Here is an 11,706-nt window from a genome sequence, read left to right as displayed (position 1 = left end):
AACTATACTGTCATTAAAAAGCTGCCTTACACGTACTTGTAAAGAATGTTTTTAGAATTCTGACATCACCTTTTTTCTGCCATATTTGTAACCATCAAAAGATCCCTCTTCAAAATCTGCAGGTGAAATGTGGACTGAATCTTTCTCCAAATCTTCTTCTGAAGTCTTATCTTGTATAAAAATTTTCTCCACAACAGTCTTTGCCACATCTTTAGAACATTCCAACAGTCCTGGTTTAATCTCACCAATGGACTGCCAGTTCCTTGCAGCTTGGTCAACATCAATTTCACACTTTGAAGGATCTACTTCAATCCCCTCAGTGCTTTGTTCTTCAGAGTCAAATGGAAGGCCTAGGAGACTCTTCTTTAAACTGGTTTTACCAGCTCGATCCTGACCAATGAGTAATATTCTACTGCGGTAAACTGTGACATATCCATCTTTCAAAGCCCTTTCATAAGCCAGCTGTACTTTGCGTTGATCTGCTATTTGGTCTTATTAGAGAGTTTTCACAACACAAAGAAAAAAGAAATTTCTGCACTGAAAAATTTGTACAAAATAATTGAAAAAAAGCAAAGTTAAAAGTTTACAAATCAACTACTATAAATATCCAACATGAATAATGTTGGAGTTAAAGGCTGGTATATAAAAACTAAACCATCACAAATTTTTTTTTCTGATATTAATGCATTAGTGAGTTTGGAAAACACATTTATTCCACTCTCACATAAAAATTACACAGTCAATCAAAATAATTCTCCTGGCATGAAATGTAGTGATGAGTTTGGTGAACATGCACACCAAAACTAAACTGACTCAATGTTTTATAACATTAAGAATTAGAACCACTTGTGACTGATCACACAAAAGAGAGAGGCAATGACTTAAATCAGTTCTTCTAAGTAGTGAAGAGTCAATAACCAATTAATTGTTGGTAAAAGAGAAAGAAAAAGTGCTTATATCCAAAAGGTAACAACTACAAGTGTAAAAAACATTGCACAAAAATCACCAGTGATATGGAAATAACAATCAGAATTTAGTCATGCTTAAAACAAATTCAAGTTCTATTCCTGTAACTTAATTCACAAATTGTATTAGTTTATAAATTTTGTTTCACAAGCTACAAGTTATTCAATTTTTGAACACTTTCATTGAATGCAAATAGAAAGCAAAAATAAAACAACAATTTCTATCAATGAAATGACTTGGGATACATTTTATCCTTTCTTTATTCCAGTCAAATAGAAAGCAAAACTCAAAACAATGATGCCTAACTGCATAGAATGATTTGTAATAACATTTACTCTCTTGATTCCACATCAAATCATATTTCCTTATTGATGAACTTAAATTTCAATGTCAGCCAAATTGTTAAAATAAAGCTTTCCAATATAGAACATAAACTTCCGTTACAAATGTCATGTATTTCTCAAGTGATGCCAACTTTGTTAAACCACACAAAAACTGACAGTATTTACAGTTTACCTATCGCCAGCTACCTGTAATAATCAGTAACAAGCAGAATAACCACTTGCAAGTCAATCATTAGAACCAAGTTAGTAAATGCACACGTCACAACAATAATGTGAACAGAAATTTCCTTTACTCACCTTGGAGATCTGAATATACTCGGTCAATTATTCCTTTATCTTCTAGCTCCGCAACACTTCTCATTCCTTCAACTGTAAAAGGATTCCCATTTACAAACAACGATTTGAGTTTCTTCAGCTGATTTATGGCTGGATTTAACACAGTCAACTGGTTGTAACTCAGATCCAGTGTCTCCAGTGCCACCATCTCACCAATAGCATCAGAGATGGTGGTTAGTTTGTTATGTGAGATGAACAGCCATTCGAGTTTCTTCAGCTGATTTATGGCTGGATTTAACACAGTCAACTGGTTGTAACTCAGATCCAGTCCCTCCAGTGCCACCATCTCACCAATAGCATCAGAGATGGTGGTTAGTTTGTTATGTGAGATGTACAGCCGTTTGAGTTTCTTCAGCTGTTTTATAGCTGGACTTAACACAGTCAACTGGTTGTAACTCAGATCCAGTCCCTCCAGTGCCACCATCTCACCAATAGCATCAGAGATGGTGGTTAGTTTGTTATGTGAGATGTCCAGCCCTTTGAGTTTCTTCAGCTGTTTTCTAGCTGGACTTAACACAGTCAACTGGTTGTAACTCAGATCCAGTCTCTCCAGTGCCACCATCTCACCAATAGCATCAGAGATGGTGGTTAGTTTGTTATGTGAGATGTTCAGCCATACGAGTTTCTTCAGCTGTGTCAAACTTGCTGGGAATATGGACAGCTGGTTTCCCCTTACATCAAGTACCGTAATATTATTTAGTTTTCCAACATTTTCAGGTATTGTTTTAAGTTTATTCCCTGACAGGTCAAGTTCGTCCAACTCAGTTAATTCCTGCACCGCTTCAGGCAATTCAAGCAAATCCCGCTCTGATAGATTTAATGTTTTTCTTCCGAAAAGATCTGTTACAATCTTACTTCTCAGCTTTTCTTTAGAAATATGGGAATCCATGTCTTAGTGATGTAACTGTCAGAACGAAAAAAACAAGCTGTCATTAAAGGTGAGTAACTTGAACTAACTTTCTTGTGGCATTTATAATAACAATCGAACCAAAAATTGGCAAGAATGAGGTTTATAATTTAACATCTACTGAACCAAGGTAATGATTTATTCCTCGTAATACATTATCTTTGGAAACCATCCACCCTTCAGTGTTCTTTTAAACATTTTGAGTAAAGGACCGGATGCTTATGCGTAAAGGGTCTTGAGTTATTTATTTTCATCAGAAACATTTCAACTTAAATCTAATTGTATAATTTTTGTGTTCATAAACAATTGCTTGAGTTATAGATGTTAACGAAAAGGCAATTATGAACAAGAAAGATATTTGAATTTAAATACACTGAGTTTTCCAAGCTGTTTTTCCAAAAACATACGAATTACTACTTCCATTTCAAAATTAATATCCAACAGGAAAGAAATAATTAGGGCAAATCTATGGTTGGTTTTGTTTTCATGTGATAACCTAAGACAGTTGTAAATAAACCAAAGCATGAATGATTTCTAAGCTGTAGATATTCAGAACAAGTTGTTAATTTTCAGATCTGTTGTTTGATTTTATCCTCAGTAAGCTATTTTTACTTGTAATTAACAGAGTGAATTCATCAGAATATGGTCCTAGTTATTTAATAAAGACTGATTGGATAAGTTCTTCTCACTGACATATTCACTGTTTTGATACAAAAATAATCAGAATGAGAGCTCTTTGTTTTGTTTGCTTTTTTTTTTTTACAGAGTTTGTCTAGCACCATGATGGTTTTAAGATTACAATTTTCAATTGAAGACATGTTTTGCATGAAATATCATCCAAATCACCCATAGTTGCTGTACTCATTATGTTATGTATTGAATGTTGTTGATGAAATAATAAAAATAACAAAGAGTAATGAAAACTGGTTGTAATTTCTTATTCATGTTTATCAATAAAAGCTTAACTAAGAAGGGAATGTGAAAAGAAAAAGTATATATCAATTAAATGAGGATAGTGATAAAAAACTCAATTGGTACTAAGCAGAAAAATGAGGGATTGAAAAAAGTGTCCATAATTAGAACTGGCCACCTACGAGAGTGTCCATTAGCAGAGAGTTGACTTTAAAATAAATTAAGATCCTTCATTAATTAACAAATCTATCAGGGACTGTCTCCAAAACTTTAAAAATTGTGCCTGGCTTCTTGAATATTTAATTTTCAGCAAAATGAATTCAAGTTAAAAATTTTACAACTGTAATCATTAACCAACATCAAAACTCATGTATAACATATTTATTCAACCCTTCACCTTGCATGAGTGACCAATACAGGAATTCTCCTTACAAAATATCAACACAACATCAAGCAGATATTGTAAGTGATATGAACAAAGGAAAATATCAGTTAGAGGATTATTAGTTGATCCAATACCAAATTCTCCAAACTTACATCATAAGAATGGTATGGCAAACAGTAAGGAGAATTACTGAAGAGATCTTGGGAGTGGAAGGGTCAAGGGAATGAGAGTGTTTAACTAAGAACAAAATAATTCATTTCCCCAAATGTGCACTGAATGCATTTGTTGCTTTTTCAAACAAACAAGTAATGGTTAAAAAAAAACTCAGGGTTGACTTGCAAAAAAAAAATCAACCATTTTGAAAACCATGGATCTTTAATATAGGCTACCCTGTCTCAGTGCAATAAAAAAATCCTTACTTCCTTTTCAGGGCTTAATAATTTGCAAATATCAGAATTAAAAAATGTTGAGGAGGAAAAACTTTCATCTGAAAATATAACTTTTCATCTGTTAATCAAAACTATAACAAAATTCTTGAACATGATTGGTTATCTCCAGCCCAATTTGAGCACCTATAGTACAGTGTATGTGTCATGCTTGTAATTGGACCGTGTTATAGGACCATTAAAGGGACAATTATCATGTCATGCCTGTGGAAGGGGACAGAATGTGTGATGTGTGCACACTGTTGTCTTGTATTTTGTCGAGTTAATTGTTGTTGTTGTTGTTTTTTATGAAAATGTATAATGGATGTCTATAGTTTCTTTCTCAGATTTTATTATATTGTGATTAATTGATAACAGTTGTCTGATTTTTTTATCAAGAGTATTATTACAAACAGAATTGGACAACAGGAAGTCCTGTGAACAACCATAGCAGAAACATGGATGACCATGGTCTATCCATGGTCTTGACACCGGGGTAATTAGCAATTATTGAATGAGGTTGAGCATGATATAAAAAACTGAATTAAATAATCGTTTTGTTATAAATTTTTTAGAGGCATTCAGCTATTTTGAGCATCTCTCTTGGTTTGCAAAATTTTGAGAACACTAAACTGTAAGGTCTTGGAAACTAGGCAGACATTGATCTTGAGAAGATAAATGCAGTATAAGCCTCAGATATTGCATTTTATCATGTCAACTTCACACACTATGGATATTGATTGAATGCTCTTGACCAATCAGCTTTTTCATTGTAAATCTTATTTATAATAATCAAAATTATTGAAGATATACAGGAATTTTTTTGTTTTTTTAGCAACCAAGAGACAACTGGCCATTTAATACTGGAATTGAATTCTTTTGGCTTGAAATGCACATTACAAGTATGATGTGGTACTTATACATATTAATGAGAAAGATTGTTAATGAATCACAAAGAACTGAGTTCAAAGTTTTCCAGGAATTTGAATTGTATCTTTTCATTGTCAGAGGTTCGGACTTATACCCCTTTGTAAAACTCAGTCACATAAAAATATTTGGCCTTTTCACACATCACGAATAATATCAAAGTTTTTTCACGTTCACGCATTTGAGACATTTCACATGAAAGTAAGAGACCAAATTCCCTAACTAAATTTTCAATTTTCCTAGTCTTGAACAGTCTTAAGTGACAAATGATGACAGAATGTCTTATATTATTTGTTCAAGGACCATTAGAGGTCTGTTTTATGACTTCTATTAATCCATGTAAAGTTCATGTCCTGTCACAACCCTGGTCAAAACCTAACCACTACTGTTCTAGAATAATACATTTTTAAAACCATTAAAAAGCTGGGAATTCATCGTGCAATACAAAATAGTTCACGAATCACGTTTAATTCAGTTCTTCATTCACGGGTCACGTTTAACTAAATAAATTACTTCACGTGGACCTAAAAAGATCTTATTATCTTTAATCACGATTCAAGAAAAGGAAAAAAATTAATTCACGATTCACGAGGAAAAAAATCGCCCAATCGTGTTTCACATAAAGAGTATACGGGACCCTCTTGTCAATCACTGAAGCAGACAGCGAGCAAGTTTAATTTATTTTATCAAATACCTGACATACCTGCATTTAGATCAAAGCAATCAAGCATCAATTTGGTTACTTTACAGATTCAAGAGATTTTGAGTTCGTCTCTAACTTCTGTCTGATGAAATCAACTACACTCCATGGAATTAAGCGAGTATTTTGTCATCAGTTCAAACACTTCCATTGCTTAACGCGAAAAACTGAAAACTGAACAACTACCAGACAGAAGGATTAATGATCAGAGCTGATTTTCTTCAAGACGATCAGAAACAGTTTGTCCCTTTATTCTTTCCATTCCTGAGAGAATCTTCGATCAAAACTTCCCGTTAAGGCCATCTTAACTGACAATCACTGTTTTCCTTTTCCCTGTTGCTGAGAGTGTGTAACTTAAACTCGTCTCATGCAGAAGGACGACTGAAGGCGCCTTTGTTTTACTTTATCAAAATCGTTATGTCTTCGTGCTTTGCATTTGACGAGTGTCGCTAAAGTTGAAATTATAATAGATCAGAAACCCACACACTCAAAATACAAAGGGAAACCAGCGAATACTGGAGATATCAGAAAGTTTGTGTGACCTGAAAGAAATGGCGGCAGAAGCACTTCAGGGGAAATGACTTCAGTTCGATCGAGCGGAGAGTGTGAGTTCTTGGCAGAATTATCTCTGTTCGCGTCGCAGAAGTCTGGCGAGGCTACATTTTAGAAGTGAGCTAAATTCTTATCTATATGGAACATAATTCTTACCACTCAGCAGTGTGAACAAATCCTGCAGTGAACAAACGAAAATCCAAATACAGATCGCTGACAATCTAACGTCTCTGCTCAAGTGGACACTCCTTAATTCACTCAATTTATTTAACCCCCTCCAAAAATATTTCAGGCTTCTCAAACGTCACGCGACCAACGGCTTGTTTACATTCAGTTGCCGTGCCGAAAATAGCACGGTAAATAAATTATGACTGATTATGCAATTGAAGCCATGTGGTTACTCAGTATTTATCACGCAAGGTACGGCTTCGTTGAATAGTGCTCTCGCTGTAGACGCTGTCCTTCCGTTGACATGCTTTGTTCGGTGCTGGATTCTTATGTAATCTTTAGGCAACCAATTAAAAAAAAAAAAAAAAAAAGCCAACAAGCTTACATCCCCAAGTGTAACGTTACGTAAATTGAGTATTTCAGGTCTCCTAATTCTTACACTGTTTAACTATGACTCAAGTAGCGTTATTTCAATTTAGGTAGCGACACTTTTAGTAACAGATCAAGGACAACAACAAGGTCCTATAATGAAAATACTATTAATTGTAACAAATGGCTTTTTAATGTAATCGAAATAAGCTTTCAAGGGAGAGTTAATACAAATATGAGGAAAACATAACGTAGTAATATTCTTCAAAGTTGATAAATATTTGAATAAGTGACGAATGTCATAGCCGATAAAGAAACTACTTGCAAACCTAAAAGAACTCGACCAACAATTTCGTTTTGTTTAATACCACGCACGACGTCGGAATTCTGACGACTTTTCAACGCAACAGCAATTCTTATCGTTCCCCTTATAGGACTGACTTCAGCTGTTTAGATATAATAATATCATCTTGTCAGTCATTCGCGGGCGATGTTTTTCGCATATTTTTTGTCAAAACGAGTAAGGAACTCATCAGGATGCCAGAAAAGTGTGTGCAAGCTCCATAGTAATCTCCTGATAATTATTTTCTGCTTTATTGCGAGTATCACCGCGACCGTATCTTGAGAAGTACCATCGCCAGGTGAGGGACGTCATCATATCTTATCGTTCAAGGAGTTATCTCCACAAATATCTTTATTTGATATGATATTCGAGTCTATCCCTCACTTTTTTAACTGCCACGGATGGGTGCTTTAATTTTGGAGGCAGCTCATTCAATTTCTTCAAAATAAACGGTGTTTGACGCCTTTTCCTCACGTAGCGCTTTACCCATAACTATATATCATAGTCACAGCTTTCCCGTTCCATAAATAGTGCTGACAGAAACATTAATAACGGCCATTTATCTCGGTACAGTTTCGGTTATTTTTGCCGCGGGGTAAAACAGGGAAAAGGTTTATCTGAATTTCTCTAAAAGTGCACTAAATTTAGAACCAAAACTAAGCGCACATCGCAGTATATTACAATAGGTGACCGATTCCGAGAACACCTTCGCGACGTAGAATTAAATGACAAGGACGCATCCAAACATGTCGTTAGACACTTCAATCTCCCTAATCATTCCAAACAACATATGGCAGTTTACGGCCTTTCCTTACATCTCGGCAGTTCTGAAAGCCGCAAAACGCTAGAACAAAAATTTATCTTCCAAATCGGCACTCTTAATCCCCACGGTATCAACGAGCGCTTTTCATTCAACTAATTTATTATTGTTTTCTCGTCACTACAACCCACAACTCTTCCAATCGCTCTGACGAAAGGCTAACGCCCCAAAACGTCGGCCTTTTGACTCTTTATGGTGGCCAATTTACGTTTTCAACTCAGTTGTTAACACTAAATTACCTGCTATACTCTCCCATTGACGTAGCACCAGAGTTTAAAACTTGCCCCCCTTAAAACTAAGCACCTATGGTTGGTTATAATATTCTAGTATTTAAATATGTTTTAACTTCCAATTGTGTTCTTTCCCGTCGTGGTTCATAGATAAATGCTGACGAGGACGTGCAGCATAGGAGTCGAAAGGCCGTGATCAATACACGATTGATTAGCCTGACTCTTTCATCGTGAGACAAACGATTAAACTTTCATTTATCTTAACGTATTCTTTTTTTGTTGTTGTCGCTGTCTTGTGTTTTTTTTATAGTACAAACTAGTCAATGAAGCTTGACGTATCTATTTTTCTCACCATTGCTCCTTTTTAATAACATGGAGTTCAAATGAAATGGCTTGGAATGGATCGAGTTTGCGCCAGGCCGCAGTGTTACAGAGCGACGCGCGGTGTCACGGTGTTTCGGGTATCCCTGAATTTTGGGCTAAGATTTTTAATCTCCCACAAGAAACAGGGTAAAAAGTTTTAACTGGACAATTTCGGAACGTTGTCTTACCTTGCCATAATTCTAAAAGTAGATCGATAGAATTTCGGGGGACAACCCTATCTACTTTATTTAGAGGCGTTGTAAAATGAGACTGAAATTTAGGTAACCTAAAGTATGATGAGCCGATGCAAGATTTGCATTGGAGCGGACGTGCATTTACGAAGTATCTCTACAAAAACAGAAGGAGATAATTTAAAACGATCTGGATCATAGAATGAATAATTTATCGATATAAATTCTCTTTTACTTTTACCTGATGCAAGCTTTAAAGTAACAGTTGTAGAAAGAATGTTCAATGGGGATAACCGTTAGCCATAAAACGGCCAAAAAAATTTAGCCGTTAGACGTAAAAAATTGAAAACATATAACTGATGTCTAGTTTCTTTCTCCAATTTTGTCACAGTTTTGATTAATTGATAACAGTTGTCTGATTTGTTAATCAAGAGTATTATTACAAACAGAATTGGACAACAGGAAGTCCTGTGAACAACCATGGCAGAGCTATGATTGACCAGGGTCTATCCATGGTCTTGACACCAGGGTAATAAGCAATTTTTGAATGAGGTTGATATGATATCAAAAACTGAATTCAATAATTGTTTTATTATACATATTCTAGAGGCATTCAGCTATTTCGAGCTTCTCTGAGTTTTCAAAAGTTTTAGAATAGGCAGGCAGACATTGATTTCTAAATGATAATCTTGATAAATGCAGCATAAGCTTCAGATATTGCATTTTATCATGTCAACTTCACACACTACTGTTTATTGATTGAATGCTCTTGATAAATCAGCTTTTTCATAGCAAGTCCTATGTAGAAAAATCAAAATTATTGAATATGGAAGGGAAAGTTTTTCTTCTTTCCGCAAACAAGAGACAACTGGCCAAATACTGGAATTAAAATTTTTGGCTTGAAATGCACATTACAAGTATGATGTGGTTACTTATATATCTTACCGAGAACGATTAATAATTAATCACAAAGAACTGAGCTCAAAGGTTTCTAAGAATTTAAATTCTATCTTTTCATTGACAGAGGGTCCCTTATACCCCTCTCTAACACTCAGTCAAATGAAAATATTTGGCCTTTTCACACATCACGAATAATCTCAAAAATCGATCGCACATGAATTGGTATCCGCCAGTTTCACCCCATTTCATTTTCGACCCAGTAACTTACCCCCACATCAAAATCAAGTTCGACCCACCATATGACTGATACATAATAAATAAATTCAAACATTAATACAAACATATATATCTGTGAAATATATGAAGCGAACCATCGATAAAATCCAAAGGTTATAAACTGATATATCAGTGAACTTTGAAATTTCATCATTGAAAGGATGGCTAGACCGGAATTGAACCAGAGATCTAAAGGTTATAGACATAAATACTTTTCAAATAAAGTATTTAAATAAAGTATACGATGGTATTGAAAGAAACTTCAAGGAATAACACGAAGCTATCAGCTTATCATGTAGTTCAGGTGGCTAGTATGTAGATTTCCTACGTCGCAATAAAGTTTGCTTTGACAGCAATGATAATAAAATGAAACCCATTCGTCTCGTTTCGATTATGGTCTAATCTAACTCACGGGAGGATCGTTTTCTCGATTGCCATGTTGTAGTGGTTTGTTTTGGTCGTTACGGTTGTTTCGTTTTGGTTATTGTGGTGGTTTCGTTTCGGTCGTTACGGTGGTTTCGTTTCGGTAGTTTCGCTTGTTTCGGTGGTTTCGTTTCGCTGTTTCGGGTTTTAGTACGTGCCGTCTGGCGAGGCTACACTATAATGTGGGCTAAATTCTTATCTATATTTAATATAATTCTTACCTCTCAGTAAAGTAACCAACAACTCCAGCGAATTAACAAAAATCTAACACAGATTGCAGACAATATCTAACCACTGAGCTCGATATAGACACTCCTTGATTCAAGCAATTCGTTTAACTTCCTCAAACGTCACGTGACTAAGGGAAATTTACATATGGAGTTACCGTGCTGAAAGAGCACGATGCATAAATTAGGAGTGATTATGCAATGATTGTAGCCACGAGTTTACTCAGTATTTGTCACGCAAGATACGGCTTCGTCGACTTGCTCTCGCTGTAAACGCTGTCCTTCTGGTGATATACTTTGTTTAGCGCTGGATTCTTGTATAATCCTTAGGCTACTCATTTCAAAAAAAGTCGAAACAGCCCACAAGACGCTTACATCCCCAAGTGTTGCATAAATTGAGTACTTCGGCTCTCCTAATTCTTACCCTGTTTATGTATTACTCAAGTAGCGTTATTTAAACTTAGGTAGCGACAATTTTTCTAACAGAACAAGGACAATAACAAGCTCCTATACTGAAAATGTTATTCATTTCAACAAATGGCTTTGTAATGTAATCGAAATAAGCTTTCAAGGGGGAGTTAATACAAATATTAGGAAAACATAACGTAGTAATATTCTCCAAAGTTGACAAATGTTTGAATTGGTGAAGAATGTGATAACCAATAAAGAAACTATTTGCAAACCTAAAAGAACTCGACCAAAGATTTCGTTTTGTTCAATACCGCACGATGTCGGGATTCTGATGACATTTCAACCCAACAACAATTCAACTGTAATTCAACTCGTTCCCCTTATAGGACTGACTTAAGTTGTTTAGATGTAATGAGAATCTCATGAGTTGTTTGCAGGCGATCCTCTTCGCATATTTTTTGTCAAAAACAAGTAAGGAACTCATCAGGATGCCAGAAGAGTGCATGCAAGCTCCTCAATAATCTCCTGATA

At 35.3% G+C, this 11,706-nt stretch overlaps 2 protein-coding genes across 6 annotated transcripts in view; both read right to left on the bottom strand.

The window, feature by feature from the left end:
- Positions 1-6,728, bottom strand: part of LOC131770579 (uncharacterized) — a 101,481-nt gene extending 94,753 nt beyond the window's left edge. For 4 of the 5 annotated variants that reach the window (XM_066167631.1, XM_066167632.1, XM_066167630.1 and 1 more), the window contains exons 1-3: positions 6,611-6,727; positions 1,608-2,550; positions 70-491 (exon numbers count right to left, since the gene is read on the bottom strand). In XM_066167631.1, coding sequence (XP_066023728.1) covers positions 70-491; positions 1,608-2,535 — 1,350 coding nt within the window. In that variant the 5' untranslated portion in view covers positions 2,536-2,550; positions 6,611-6,727. Of the gene's footprint in view, positions 1-69; positions 492-1,607; positions 2,551-6,610 lie in introns of all 5 variants that reach the window. The other variant, XM_066167633.1, reaches the window with a different exon arrangement.
- Positions 1-10,870, bottom strand: part of LOC131781146 (leucine-rich repeat protein SHOC-2-like) — a 45,929-nt gene extending 35,059 nt beyond the window's left edge. The window contains exon 1 of the mRNA XM_066167671.1: positions 10,759-10,870. The gene's annotated coding sequence lies outside the window, so the exon portion shown is untranslated. The remainder of the gene's footprint in view (positions 1-10,758) is intronic.
- Between the last annotated feature and the right edge of the window lie 836 nt (positions 10,871-11,706).

Source organism: Pocillopora verrucosa, chromosome 5, assembly GCF_036669915.1.
Source record: "Pocillopora verrucosa isolate sample1 chromosome 5, ASM3666991v2, whole genome shotgun sequence".
In the NCBI taxonomy this organism is placed as follows: domain Eukaryota; kingdom Metazoa; phylum Cnidaria; class Anthozoa; order Scleractinia; family Pocilloporidae; genus Pocillopora; species Pocillopora verrucosa.
The sequence above is the reverse complement of the archived record's forward strand: the minus strand, read 5'-3'. Positions and strand labels throughout refer to the sequence as shown.